The sequence below is a fragment of the Periplaneta americana genome, chromosome 14 (genome assembly GCF_040183065.1).
Source record: "Periplaneta americana isolate PAMFEO1 chromosome 14, P.americana_PAMFEO1_priV1, whole genome shotgun sequence".
Taxonomy (NCBI): Eukaryota; Metazoa; Arthropoda; class Insecta; order Blattodea; family Blattidae; genus Periplaneta; species Periplaneta americana.
Window position 1 is genome coordinate 109,121,889 of NC_091130.1, and position 15,950 is coordinate 109,137,838.

General features: G+C 33.9%; 1 protein-coding gene across 1 annotated transcript in view; it reads left to right on the top strand.

Moving 5' to 3' along the window:
* LOC138713647 (dynein beta chain, ciliary-like) overlaps nucleotides 1–15,950 on the top strand; it is a 206,356-nt gene that overhangs the window by 131,930 nt on the left and 58,476 nt on the right. The window contains exons 38-40 of the mRNA XM_069845903.1: nucleotides 2,701–2,983; nucleotides 5,230–5,403; nucleotides 10,365–10,735. Coding sequence (XP_069702004.1) covers nucleotides 2,701–2,983; nucleotides 5,230–5,403; nucleotides 10,365–10,735 — 828 coding nt within the window. The remainder of the gene's footprint in view (nucleotides 1–2,700; nucleotides 2,984–5,229; nucleotides 5,404–10,364; nucleotides 10,736–15,950) is intronic.

The window sequence follows — 15,950 nt, forward strand, 5'->3', positions numbered from 1 at the left end:
AAGATAAAATAAAAATATGCATTTAATAACACCCAGTATAGTCTTCACAATTCATCCTCTCTTTTGTCTAATGCTAACAGATTTCAATTTTTCTTTTATTCTTATGTCTAATGTTTACAAAGTAGGGCAAGGTCAACAGTGTTCATGAATGTATTATAATTACTGTAGCCAATACAATAGGCCTATTTCAAATTTAAGCACATCAATTATAGATTGCATAAAAAATGAGCGAGCTTACTGAATCCAATTTTTCCAAAAACTAATACAATTCCACATCTCATTTAAAATTGTTAATTCTAACTTCAAGATTATTTAGTACTAGCCGTACCCGTGCGCTCCGCTACACCCGTTAGAAATAAATATAAAGTAATTACATAATTGACCCAGGGAACATTCGTGTTTGATAGAAGGATAAATCGTTTAATATGTTACTTAATTTAAATTTTATTTAAATAATTAAAATGCGATCATTTTGGTCCAGAGACCACTCATTTGGTGCAATGACAATTCCTTTAACATGTTTCTTAATTTTTGTTACATGCAACCATAGTTTAATGAACAGTGACATCATTTAGATTTAATGTGTAAGTTATACTTTATTTTACTTGCTATGTGTTTCCATTGAATTATGGTAATAACTTAATTTTAACCCTTGTTTTCTACGTATTCAGTAAATGGCGGTTGGCCCACTATGGTTCTGAAGCCTTGAAATAACTTATATTATATTATATTATATTATATTATATTATATTATATTATATTATATTATATTATATTATATTATATTATATTACCGGTATATTATATTATATTATATTATATTATATTATATTACCGGTATATTATATTATATTATATTATATTATATTATATTATATTATATTATATTATATTATATTATATTGTATTATATAAAAAGTGTGTTGATAACGGATGTACTCCGATAAGTAAGTTTTTAATTTGTTATAGGGGCTCTTGAATCTTAGGAGGAACAAATTTTATTTTACAACAGCGCAACATAATCTGCTTGGCTCATTGCCCAATTTTTTTGCATTGCATTTAATGCATATGTATTTTATGTATTTTAACACGATTCAATTGAGCATAGTTAAAATTCGGATTATAAAATAGTGGAATGTTAAGCTAATATATTATTACTGCATACTAAATGAATACACTCTCGTTGTTCGTTAATTCTCTGAGATAAACATTATTTTAAGAAATACAGGAAACGAATATACAGAATAGCCTATCAAGTTTCCTGTCCATAAGAAGCTATTTTAATCTTACCTGTCCTCAATTCACTCACAAGTTACTGTAATAACATTATAGCATTATGTCCATATAGAGAAACTACACTTTCCAATGGTGAAATAATAATTAATTACACAAATCTGTTAATTTAGCTTCCGATATTACTTCATACAAACACAGAAACATTCTCTGTAGGCTATGATTCATGGCTTTCGATTGTTGTTGACCAAGGCCCCTTATAGACGAAGTCATTTGTTCTTCATTTCATTACACCGCCTTAGATGGCAGTTATTTTAATTTTAAAACTCATTTAACTCATTAAATATCAGTCCTATCAAAATTTTTCAAAGAATAAAACTTATCGGAAATGATTTTTAAAGAAATTTGTGTTATGTAACATTTTTCACAAAAATCAATTATAAGCGAGATATTTCGATTTATTTAATTCAGGCCCCCTTATAACCCCCCCCTTTTAAATAATGTATTTTGAATGCCATATAGCCTAAAATCTAAGTTACGACGAACTTAATTTATATTCCAATTTTCATCGAAATCCGTTCAGCCATTATCACGTGAAAAGGTAACAAACATACATACATACATACAGACAGATAGACAGACAGACAGACAGACATACAAACAAAAATTTCAAAAAAGCAATTTTCGGTTTCAGGGTGGTTAATTATATATGTTTGGACCAACTATTTTTGGAAAATCGAAAATTACCAGAAAAATTTCGTCTACAGATTTATTATTAGTATAGATATTATATGTAAAACAGCCAAGAACATAATTGTGTACTTTTTAAGTTGGTTATTTAACGATGCTTTATCAACTACTAGGTTATTTAGTGTCGATGAGATTGGTGATAGCGAGATGGTATTTGGCGAAATGAGGCCTAGGATTCGCTATAGATTACCTGCATTCACCTTACAGTTGGGAGAAGCGCAACTTCAGACCGGCAGACAAGCGCCTTAACCAACTGAGCCACGCCGGTGGCAACATAATTGTTTTAGTGCAATATTTTGATTAAGGTTTTAATGGGATATAACCCTATGAACCCTATTTACAACACTTGCTAAAAATTATGCAATTACACAAACCTAATGTAATTACAAATATATGAAATGTGTCAAGTAAAACTCGTGTGTGTATATTTGTGCTGATTTTAGTATCATTACATTATTATGTCGTATTATTAAAGAGTGACATCTCTATTGCATAATTTCATTATGAATCTTAGTGGCCATCTTAATACCGTCATGAACATGGTTGACATTCTCCTACTCAATAGATCCTTTAGATTTTGTAAATACTAGACAGAATGGTAAAAGAAAAATAATTGTAATCTCAGCATGAAAAAAATTCATTAGGGTGAATATTTACTCGTAAATATTGTTTTTATAAACATTTACATCATTTCTGTAAGTGGGTTGTGTTCTTTAGTTTTGTGACTAGCTGGATTGATCGACATGAGCAGCAATCAGAAAAGGCGAATCTTACAATTTTGTTCGACAAATATGTGCCACCATGCCTGGAAGCTTGCCGTGTAAGATTCAAGAAAATTACTCCCATAGCTGAGATCTGCCACATCCAGATGTTATGTCACTTACTAGATTGTCTTATAACACCTGCAAATGTTCCAACTGATTGTCCTAAAGAATGGTATGAAATCTATTTCGTGTTCGCTGCAGTATGGGCTTTTGGATCAGCAATGTTTCAAGACCAGGTTAGTTGTTTCATACTTGTGTACAATAGTTTGTGCAAGTAATAATGATCACTAGGGAACTGATTTCTAGGTGCTAGAAAGAAAGGGTTAGGACTTCACAAAATCCAATTTAGGACTTTTAGGAACTTATATAAAATTAACAATTAATAATTTTTGTACAAAGAAGTCATCATTTTTTCTGAAATATTCTCCAATACTGGTACTGTATTTGACTATAAAATACAATTTGTATAATACAAAATTTTACTATTGTTTGTAGCAATACCCATTTGTTTTTCTATATTCTCCATGGTGAATTTCTTCTGATCATCCCTGAGCAGCCACTTGTAAACGGAAAAACTTCTTCTCACGTCACAAGAAGTTATTGGAGAAAACTTCATACTTCATACTTTGTCGCTGCTTCGACCCAAATGACCTATCTAGTCAGCACTGGCTCTTGTGTTAGAGGGAGATTTCATAGCATGCCCTTGAATAGCAACACACTTGAAGGTGCTTTCATAAATACTTTCTCCACTGTCAAAATAACATTTTTCACGTCAGGATATTGCAACCGATTTTCTCTCCTCTTCTAAGACCAATATGGAACGAACTTGCAGACCAGTGTTTGTCTATAAGAGACTTTTTTTTTTACATTTTAAATAGTTTTTCTTTTTTTGCTATTTTAGTATTATCACCGCGGCCTCATGCTTATCATGTACGAGTACGTTGACATTCTTAACTCTTAATAATAACTCTTTAATAATAATTTTTAATCACATAGGTACCGTAATGTTCGTCCTCAGCACAAGATAATGCAATCTCGGTTTTAGTCCACGTGGATTAGACAAGTAGGTGTCATTTAATAATGGAAGCAGCTTATTGGTTGCAATATTGAAATTGAGGCGAGTGATTGGAGCGGCTACACAAGAAATTGAAAACAATAATACAATTAAATTTCAAAGACCTGCCGAATGTTATCCACGAGGCCACTCAAAGACCTGCTGAATGTTAACCATGAGAGCGCGGCGATAATACCAGTATTTCTCTTTGAAATATATGGAAAATATTGAAAAGGAGCTTTTCAGGCACAAACAGTTTTTAGACATTTATAGAAGTTTATGATTCATTTAGGTGTTTAAGGTTCTACAGAATTTTAACAGGGGGATCCTGCATACACGAAACATAGAGAAATCTGAATAACATACGTCTAGGATGTAGCAAACCAAGTAGGTAAGGAACTAGAAATCCGTTCCCTAATGATCATATATACCAAACATTCAAGTGAAACTATCTCCTCAAATTTTAAATGAAAATGGAAGAGTAAAATTACTCGATCTGTATAATTTTTGGACATTAAAGTGTTGTGAAGATCAAATGTGAGCCTTTATCTACTTGCAGTAAAACTATGAGTAATGGAAATTATGTAAGGTCTTCATTGTTAACTGTAATTTAATATACTATTATTAATCATTTTTGTGTCATAAGTTGTACTTGAAAATATCTTTTACTCTTGAATCTGTCAATTTGTCTTGTTTTATACATATCTACAGCTGGGTTACCGTATTTACTCGCGTAATGTGCGCAGTTTTTATCCTTTTTGTCTGCTGAAAAATTTGGGTGCTTGAGATACTCGAGAATTTTTTAATGGAGGACCTGACCTAGGTTTTATTCCAGTATGATTGAGAAGTTTGTGTCAATATTTTATTCCAATTTTGTAACAATGAAAAGTTGTCATATCGACATTAAGCAATAATTAAATTTGTTGAAATCGTAATGAATGTATTTTATCCCCTGCCACAATCCATTCACTACTAGCCTATGTAATTAATGATATCGTAATAGGTAACACATTTATAGTTAATAAATATGTTGAAGTTGATGTGTAGAATATGCGGAGCAAAATAAAATCCAAAATAATCTTTAAAAAATTAGAGTGCACAAAATACGTGGGGTGCGAATACTACGGTACCGGTAATAGAACTCCATTATCTTCAGTATAAACACTTGTTTTGTAGCCACAAGCATTATCATTGTTACACACTAGCAGATGTTCTCATGTTAAATATAATTAATGTGTACCTATAGATGTTAAAATGTGAGCATAATATAGTAATGTATTTTTGTTTCATCGTCAGCAGGTCCTACTTGAAAATATTATAACAATCATATAATTTTATGGTCTTCCCAAGAAATAATAAATAAATTTAACTTGTGTAGTAGTGTTTTTATTCCTTATTTTTAATATCAAAATCTTTCTTGCATTTAAGCTGGTGGACTATCGAGTAGAATTCACGAAATGGTGGACAAATGAATTTAAAACAGTGAAATTTCCATCACAAGGCACTGTTTTTAACTACTATATAGATCACAAGACCAAGCGCTTTTGTCCATGGAATGATATGGTTAATCCATATGAACTGGACTACGATATACCACTTCAGGTAACGACAAAGATAATTCATTAATGATGTGTTACATTTTTTTTAATTAATCACTTTTTAACTTTTCTGTGTCAATATTGAAACTGTTGTGGTATTTTATCTTCATGATTAGTTTGGTCGGATTGTACGCCATCTCCAGATAGTTAGTAAGGTTTTCCTCTTTCTTCTGGTTTCTTCTTGATGGGGGGGTGTGTAGATAGGGTGGGGATATGTTTATGATTGGTACTGTTGTGTCGAAAGGGGTATGCATTTTGAAATTCAGTTCAGTGTTGAGGATGTGTTGTGCATGTGTTTTTGTATGCCTATAAATTTCGTATTGTTCTGATGTGTTTAGTTTCTGTCTTTTCTGTGTAGAATTTCAGTGTCTGTTTTTATATTGCTCTAGTTGTGGTTGGAGTTGGTGATGTGTTCTGCGTAGGTGGAAGTATTGTGTGATTTTATGGCTGTGCATCATGTTTGAACGATCTTGCAGTTTGTCTTATACAGAAGTCATTACAACTATTGCATGTTACCTGCAATTGCTTGCATTGTTAGATAAGATCTAACAACTTTTATTTTTCTATTACCGGTATTATTTTATTATTGTTGCATATCTGGAACTGTTGCTCCAGCTTGTTGGCAGTATTATTATTAAAAGTAGCATACCAAGTTAGATATTATCTAACACGAGAGTTATTGTGTTAGACTTTCGTGAAATTCAGTTTATTGCTGGTTATTGATTATTATTATTTGCATCTATCACGTCTGAATCACTGATCATTGGTGTCTTTCTTTTTTTTCTGTGTGTACCAAGCATTTTATTTTAGTTCGTTTTATTTTTCTTTCTCATAAAACAACAAACAATTGTTTTATTTTTCTTTCTCATAAAACAACAAACAATACGAGAATTTATTTCTTACAGAGATAAAATCATATCAGATGAACAACTATTGATGTCATTAAATGAAGATTTAGATGAAAATTGTCACGTAGAAGGTTTGGACTCCTAATTCGGATACAATTTTCATTTTTGTGTATTTTGTTTATAAAACAGATCTTTTTATTATCAAATAAATAAATATAACTGTTACATAATATGAACTCACAGCATAAACTAAGTTATGAATAAATATTTGGAATTTTGAAAATATTATTTGTTTCGGCGAAAAGTGTTCTCATAAGAATACTTCAAACACAGATTTCAGTTTTGTGTATTTTGTTTATAATTTTTTTAGTGAGTTATTTTACGACGCTGTGTCAACATCTCAGGTTATTTAGTGCCTGAATGAAATGAAGGTGATAATGCCAGTGGAATGAGTCCTGGGTCCAGCACTGATAATTAACCAGCATTTGCTCATACTGGGTTGAGGGAAAACCCCAGAAAAAACCTCAACCAGATACCTTGCCGCGACCGGGATTCGAACCTGGGCCACCTGATTACGCAGTCAGATGCACTAACCATTTCTCCACAGGTGTGGACTATAAAACAGTGCTATTGATGATAAAATCATAAAAAATTTTGTATTTATTGCATGTACATCATTACAAGCATAGATACAATAACATAAAATCTCTTTGTGTGGGTAATATAATTGTCTGTTAACGCAAATATAAGCTAAGAAACGCAAAAATCAAGTTTGTTAGATAGAATCTAATGCGGGAGTTACTGAGAGACAACAGTAGGCGTGAGCAGTGCAGGGTTAATTTGTAAACACCTGTCAGGTTGTATTTGATTTGCCTTGTTTGTGTGTTGAGATGTTTTTGTAGTGTGTTTTTTGTTCTGTAGGCAACGTTATATTTGTTATTTCCTGAAGAAAATGCAATCTTGTATGTGTTCTTATTTTCGTGTGTTTGTGTGATGCATTATGATATTGTACTTGTATTATACTTTTTTGTTTCTTGTGACTAGTAGTGGTGGTTGTGGTGGTGGCGGCAATTGTGGTTATGGTACAGGGCCGCCAAGAAGGGGGGGGGCAAAGGGGGCAAGTGCATATGGGCCCATGAGCAGTAAGGGCCCGTCAGATTAAGTGAGTCTGATTACTTTTTATTATCACAAATAATTATTCACAGATACATACCGGTACTATAAAATTTTGTAATAACATTTGTTACATGAATCTGACAAATTAACCGACAATCATCATCATCGCTACAGCCCCAAGTGGGCCTTGGCTTCTTCAACAATCTTCCTCCATTCGTCTCTCTCCTGTACTTTTCTTCTCCAATTTCTTATTCCCATTCTTGCCAAATCATCTGTCACACCATCCAACCATCTCAATTTGGGTCGTCCAGGTCGTCTGTGTCCCCACGTTTCACTGAATAATACCTTTTTTGGGATGTTATTCTCCGTATTCCTCATTACATGCCCCAAACATTTTATTCTCGAGGATTTTATGGCGGCGATTATGTTATGTTCACCATACATTCTGTCTATTTCGCTATTGTATCTCTTTCGCCACACACCTCTGTCATTTACTGGACCGAATATTCTACATGCATCTTTCTTTCAAAAGATCTAAGAGAATTTCTTCTGCTTTCGCCATGGTCCATGTTTCTGCTCCATATAATAATACTGGTTTTATTAGAGTTTTATATAGTTGGAGCTTTGTTGACCTTTGGAGAATTCTAGACCTAAATAGTCTTGCCATTCCATAATAGCTTCTATTTGCAGCTAATACCCTTGCTTTAATTTCTGCATCCACACTATTATCTGCCGTCACAATTGATCCTAAGTATTTAAACAGCGTGACTTGTTCAAACTCATATTCTTGTACTGAAAGGGATTCTCCTCCTCGTAATATTGCTTGCCCCGTGAACATATATTTGGTTTTGTGGATATTCACTACCATTCCCATCGTCTGTGCCGCTTCATTCAAATTTCAGAAATGTTCACATAAAATTTTCTGGTTTCGACTAATGATGACAATATCAGCAAATGCTAGAATTTGTGCTGATTTATAAAATAATGTATTCCCTCTTTGTATTCCAGTTGATCTCACTACCTTCTCTAGGGCTATATTAAAAAGAAGGCAGGCCAGTGGATCCCCTTGCCTCAATCCTTTATTTATTTCAAAGGAATCTGACAGTTCTGAATCTATTTTGACCCTGCTTTTATTTCTGTTCATTGTTTCCATTGTTAATCTAATTAAATTAATTAACCAACAATAGTAGAATTAATACAAATTACCACTTCATTATGTAAATGTTTAACTTTTATATAATAGAATATCGGTTTCCCACATTAACAATCATCGACACGACACTTGAGGCCTCCGGGATTTGCCTGAAATATATTCCCGTCGCTTGTACCGAACACGTTCAATTGGCTTGTCCTCTTAATTACCAACCCCTGCCGGCCCACCGCTAGTGGACTCTCCAAAACCCAAGCCGCAGGATCACGTTTCCTTTTCAGTAGGGCCTACATAGTACGTTTCGTGACGAAACTTTCGTCTTTTCGTTGTCGTTTTTCTAGTAAATTCTGTTCATTAGTGTTACCAGTGGACAATGGACAAGTAGAAGCGTAAGTCGGGAGCTGAGAAGCGCAAAGAGAGACAGAAAAATTGGTGTGAAATTGAGCGACCTTGGAAAACTAAAAAGTAGCAGACAAATTGTGTTATTGAATGTGTGTCGAAAACAAGAGTCTTTCCAAAAACAGTATTACAATATTTTCAAAACTCAAGAATGGAGAATGTGTTTCCAAAGACTGGCTAGTGTGGAGTGAAACAAATCAGGGAAAAAAGTACAGTGACAGATTTGTTTCACTCCACACTAGCCAGTCTCTGGGAACACATTCTCCATTCTTGAGTTTTGAAAATAATACTGTAAAGGCTCTTGTTCCGTTACTTAGAAAGTTATTAGGCAGGTTGGGGGTACTTTTTCGAACACATTCAATGACACAATTTATCTGCCACCTTTTAGTTTTCCAAGGTCGCATGTTACTTGCCATGACTCAGAGTTAGGAACTGGTGTGTGTAAATTTGTTTCACTTGCACATATTAACAAATCATTTTTACTATTGTTTGCTTGTTCTGATTCAATACTACTGCTATCAGATTTTTTTTCCAAACAGCCACAACCATCTGTATTCACTTCTAAGCATGAACTGTCTTCATTTTTGGCAATCTGAACAGACGGGCTTGATTGGTTTATTTTCTGCACCTTCACTAGCAACGCTCAATTTCACACCAACTTCAAACAAAATGAAGCAAATAAAAATGTATTCAGAGTAACAATGTGCCAAGAAAGACTGAGTAACTAAGCCTCCTTAGTCAGGAGAGCGATCTTGCTAGGTCTTTAAATTTTTACGATATAATTGATGATTTTGCATTAATGAAGTCAAGGAGAGTTGTTTGTTGATGTTGGCCTGCAAGTCAGACATTACAACTGTTTAAGAATAGTGTTTTATGAAAACGAAACGAAACAAACGACAAGGAAAAGACGAAAGTTTCGTCACGAAACGTACTATGTAGGCCCTACTTAAAGCGTGATGAATATAATATATTGTGCTAATGCGAAGTTTTGCTAAAAGTTTTCATTGTAACAAAAGTTATATTTTTAGATTCGTATCTGTATATGGGGTTATCTTTTATTTATTTTGCAAATAATTATTATGGTCAGAATAATTGGTAACTTGGCATTTCTTAACTTTTTTTTTTCAACGGGGCCCGAGCACAATATTGCACAGGGGCCCATAAATCCTGTCGGCGGCCTGTTACTGTATGTTGTGGCAGTGGCAGAGGTGGTGATGGTGGCAGCAGCTGCAGTAGTAGCAGTAGCATTTGTTTATATTTAAGCACTCTATAGGCAACAATTGATAGTTAAAATTAAGAAAGCATTACATAGTATATTGTTAAAAAATAAACTACCGGTACGTATTAATATTACATGAATCTAAATTTAAAAATTCATCTTATACAACTGATTTGCTACAAAATGTATTTTATAATGAACATTTATTCCAAAGTACTGGTATTTATTTTTAGGCCGCCCTAGTGCCGACATCGGATACAACATGTCTCCGATACTTCATGGATCTGTTGATGGCCAAGAAGCTTCCTGTAATGTTAGTAGGAGCAGCAGGTTCTGGAAAAAGTGTGCTTGTAGCTGAGAAACTACTTTCCTTACAAGAGACGTACATCATAACTAATGTTCCATTCAACTTTTACACTACATCAGAGATGTTACAGAAAGTACTTGAAAAGCCATTAGAGAAAAAGGCTGGAAGAAATTATGGTCCACCAGGAAGCAAGCTAATGGTGTATTTTGTTGATGATATGAATATGCCAGAGGTTGATACATATGGAACTGTACAGCCGCATACACTTATTAGGCAGTTTATGGACTATGGTCATTGGTATGTGTGTACAATTTTATTTTTATAAAATAATTATATGTAAAATAATTTAGATGATAGCCTATTCTTTAATATGTACCCGTGTAAAAAAAAGAAAGAAAATAAAAAAAAGAACTCTGTTCAACATTTAGAAATTCTTGCATTTCCATCAAGAGAGAAAAATGCTCAGTTGCATTATTATATTGCATTATTCATCTTCCCTCTTGCTTAAAAAAGTCCCTTGTGCAGACCCTTGTATTTCCCTATTTTGACTATGCTGACATTTTACTGACTGACCTTTCCAGCGACAACAAAATGAAACTTCAACGTGCTCATAATTTGTGTGTACGTTTTGTAAGCAATGTTCGTAAATATGATCATATTACCCCATCCCTGGAAGCAATAGGTTGGCTTAAACTAGATAAGAAAAGAAATTTACATTCACTTCTCTTTCTCTTCGAAATCTTGAACTCTTCTATTCCTTCGTACCTGTCGTCTCGCTTCACTTACCTTTCTTCCCACCACAATCTGAACACACGCTCTCGCCATGAAACAATACTAACAATACCATCCCATCGCACCTCCTCATACTCATCCTCTTTCACAATAGCCCTGCCAAGACTCTGGAATTCGTTACCTGCTAGCATCAGGGACTGTCGAAATAAAATTCAATTCAAACGCAAACTTACTAGGCACTTGGTCAGTAATTGAGACTCGTTCAGACATGGTTTCTTGTAAATAGTTCTTTTACTCTACCACAAAATATCTCAATATCCGGTAATTTCATCACTATAGAATTTTGTTATTGTAGGTTTAATTTGTAATTTAGTAAATACAAAAATATTCTTTGTTCTTAGCTTCTATGATAAAATGTCTAGCTTTCATTAATCAGGTATTCTTGTCGTACTTTAATTTTTATTGTAATTGTAATTGTAAATTTAATATTAATTGTAATCTTATTGTTCATGTTATAGTTGTAATCCCCTGGTAGAGGGGCAGAGAAGGCTTGACGGCCTTATCTCTACCAGGTTAAATAAATAAATAAATCTATATATATATATATATAAATCTATATATTCACTTTAGTGAAATAATTAAGGTGGAGTCAATACAGTTGTTACGTGAAGCGAGTTGTTTCAGCTGTTTCATTGCTGTTACCTTGCTCTACATAAAGAACCAAATTTCTTTACCCGAGATTACTAGAATTACGATTGAAATGTATGGTACACACTTCGGTACTGTTTTCTCCATGGAAATGGAATGAGAAAATTTCTAAATGTTGGTGACTTAACTGCAAACAGATAATGGAAAATTAATTTTTTTTTGTAATGTTAAAGTTTATAATTTAGACACATTTTTAATAACTATAAAAAAAAATTGTTTCAGTAGTTGAGTTCATCATCAGTCACGAATTAGGCCACACCTGCATGCACATACACAGATATCAACATTTTTTTAACGTAAAACAACAGTGCCACAGTATTATAATATGAATGGTTGGTATTATTTTTCTCAGCTTTTTTTTTCTACAAAAAGTTTACTGGTACCCTATCATCCTATCCCATTATGCAGTGAAAGCTTGGAGAGAAAAAAAATAAAATTCATGCCGTATATTATGTTACAGTGATTTTCAAATTGGGCAAATCATACTGTTGCTGCCGTTTTCGCGTTCTCATTGCTTTGCTCTTCGTGTCTGTTGCCAGATGCTTTTTTCAAGATATCAGAAAATGGTGTTATGGCAAAGATTGAAAAAAACATAAAGGAAAACTAACTGGCTTGATAAATGTAATGTACTCGTGGTCTTCAATTATAGAAAAGCTTTTAATGGTGTGAGAGCTAGGTTAATTTGGGAGAAGTCATGTTCACATTCAGGAGTAGAAACAGGAATGCAATTTATAATGATCATTAGTGCCAATAGTGCAACAGGCATTTTTTTTTCTATACCGATATCAGGAATTGACAATAATCTCTTAGCACCTGTATTTCTGTTATTATTCTGTTTTTACATAACCACTCCAGTTCAGTCTCACCAAAAGTGGCAAGATTACCTGGCCAACATTATGGATATAGTACTTTTGTCTATTCTGGCAGTTAAGTCTCTTCTTTAGACAGCAAGTGATTTTCTGTTCCACATTTCAGCGGGCTGTCTTAAAACTCTTGGCATCAAGAGAGTGAATGATTCACATTTGTTGATAGATTTTTAATCCTTTTTGCCAGAGTAAATCCAGAAAGTTTAAATGTTTAGCTGCTCTTAGAGCATGGCAATAGTTAGGTCCATTATTTTATTTCCTATCTTAAACAGCTGAATTTGCCTAGATAGGTATGAGCTCTATAAAGTATAATATAAATTACTTGGAATTAATCACTGAGCTCTGACAATTTTTGGAGGGAATCACACATCATTCCAAGATACAAAACAAAATCAGTAAATCTAATTTTGTTCAACATGTCTTCATGCATTGTTGTTTCACACCTATCCTAGTTTACTTCGTCTTTTGCTGCTGTGAAATGGATCATAACAAGTGCCTTATAGTCTTCCCAAACCACAGAAATACTTCTAAAACTATAAGTTATCCAGTGTATACTTAAAATTCTTCCAGTTTTGAAGATTTGCGTTTCTAAATCTTGAGATACCTTTCCCAGTTCTCTGGCTTTTTCGGGTGACTGATGATATAAACAACATAGTTTGTCAAGAAAAGAGTTAAACTGATTCATCTGAGATGAGAAATCTTTTTTCACAACATGTTTAACAGAGAGCTCAGGTCTATGGTTAGCACAATTCCAAAACAAACATGGGGTACTGTTTCTTAATCAATACTATTCCTTTCTTCACACCTAACATCACAGCTACCCCATCACATACAATGGCAATAGAACTTTTTTTTAATCGATACCCAATTTGTTAAGGACATTTATCAAGCATTGAAAAATACCTTGTGCAGACACATTTTCTAATTATACAATATAATAAATTTGTGCGTTGCTCCATGTCAGGAAGAATTGTCTGTAAATAAATTTATTATACATCTTGATTATACAACTTTTAATACTTCATCACTTCGAAAAACGTATTATGTGTCTTTCACGTGTTAAATTTTACATTACCTCCTTAACATGTTTCAGCCTGCTATCGGCCATTATTGGCCAAATCGGCCGAATTTAACACGTGAAAGACACATAATACGTTTTCCGAAATAAATTTATTATTTAATGATTAATGTTGACAACTGACCTAATAGTGGCGCTCTCAATAATTAACTGGAAAATCTTGTAATTTGTAATTTGATTCCATTATTTTCTGAATAATTTTTTTCTTCCAGTTACAATATGTTTGTCCATATTAATGAAGCATATTGATGGCTAAGAAGTGATATCTCGTATCTCCAAAAATGCTCATTTAGTTAACTACACTATTATTTAAATTAACTACATTATTATTATATTCACAAAATTGGGCAGTTAACTAATATTTTGTACCCAAGTAGAAGAACTTACTAAGCAGAAACATATATAAAAAGCTTGTTTTTTTGAGAAAAAAAAAATTTTTTTAACAGTTGTTTGGTTCACCTGCAAATTTACAGATACGAGGTATCATTTCTTAGCCATCAATATAATATGTAGAATTCAGAATTAGGTCTATATGACTACTATTCACTTACTGTATAGGTCAGTTTCAAAGTCACACGAAGTCTGGTTTTTCTGTTGCATCTTTATAAACTGTTTTGAATATTTTGGCAGTTATTTCTTTTTCATGTTCAAATGTTTTTAAACAAGCTTTGGCTCAATGAGCACACTGTGGATTGCATTATTACACTGTTTGTACACCTTCATCTGTTTGCTAAGTCATACCATTTATTGTGACATTATGAAACTTTCACACTTTCACTCTAATGTAGGTGGAAACCACCAACATAGCTCAGGGAGTAGCATGTTTGCCCACTGATCTAGAATTATGCTCTGGCATGGGTTCGATTCCCGCATAGGCTAATTACCTGGTTGGGCTTTTTTCTATGTTTTCCCCAACCTTAAGGCGAATGTCAGGTAATCTGTATCGAATCCTCGGCCCCATCTCACGAAATACCATCTCACTGTCACCAATTCCATCGACGCTAAATAATCCAGTAGTTGATACAGCGTCGTTAAATAAAACCAAGTAAAATAAATAAAATGTAGGCGGAAATTTTGAAATAATAGTATGAATGGCACTATTATTATTTCCATGGTGGATATAATTGTTTTGCGATTCGCACGCGATTCTACATATTCTTTCAAGCTAATTAACAGGCAGTACACTTTCATTTTCAATGGGTTATGTGAGGGGATATAACTAAATGACTAGAGGTCGATTACCAGGTTCCACTGGAATGAATAGGAAGAAATAGGACTATGGTGGAAGGTAGAGAAGCTTGCAGAAAAATTGTGATCCACTGGAATGAATAGGAAGAAATAGGACTATGGCAGAAGGTAGAGAAGCTTGCAGAAAAATTGTGATTGAGGCCAAAAACCTTCTGAGTGATTGATAGCTAAGTGACAAGAGGTCGAGAACTGTAACAAGATTAGAGTGGGTTATAAGAGAGGATAGCTAAATGATCGGAGATCGAGGACTGTGACAAGACTAGAATAGGATAGATGAGATGATAGTTAAGTGGTAGGAGACGAGAACTGTGACAAGGTTAGAAGGAGTGAGATGGGAGGATAGCTAAGTGACAGGAGAAGAGGGCTATGACAAGGTTGGAGTGGGTTAGATGAGTACATAGATATGTGACAGGAGGCGAGACTGTGGCAAGGTTAGAGTGCATTAGATAAGGGGATAGATAAGTGACAGGAAGCGTGAACTGTGGCAATGTTAAAGTGGGTTAGAGGAGGGGATAGTTAAGTGACAGGAGGTGAGGACTGTGGCAAGGTTAGAGTGGGCTAGATGAGGAGATAGATAAGTGACAGAAGACGATAGATAAGTGATAGAAGACGTGAACTGTGGCAAGGTTAAAATGGTTTAGCTGAGGCAATAGCTAAGTGACAGGAGGTCGAAGATTGTGATAAGGTTAGAGTGTGGGTTAGATGAGGAGAGAGATAAGTGACAGGAAGCGTGAGCTGTGGCAAAGTTAGAATGTTTTAGCTGAGGCAATAGCTAAGTGATGAGAGGTCGAGGATTGTGACAAGGTTAGAGTGCGTGAGATGAGGAGATGTATAAGTGACAGGAGGGATGAACTGTGGCAAGGTTAGAATGGTTTAGCTG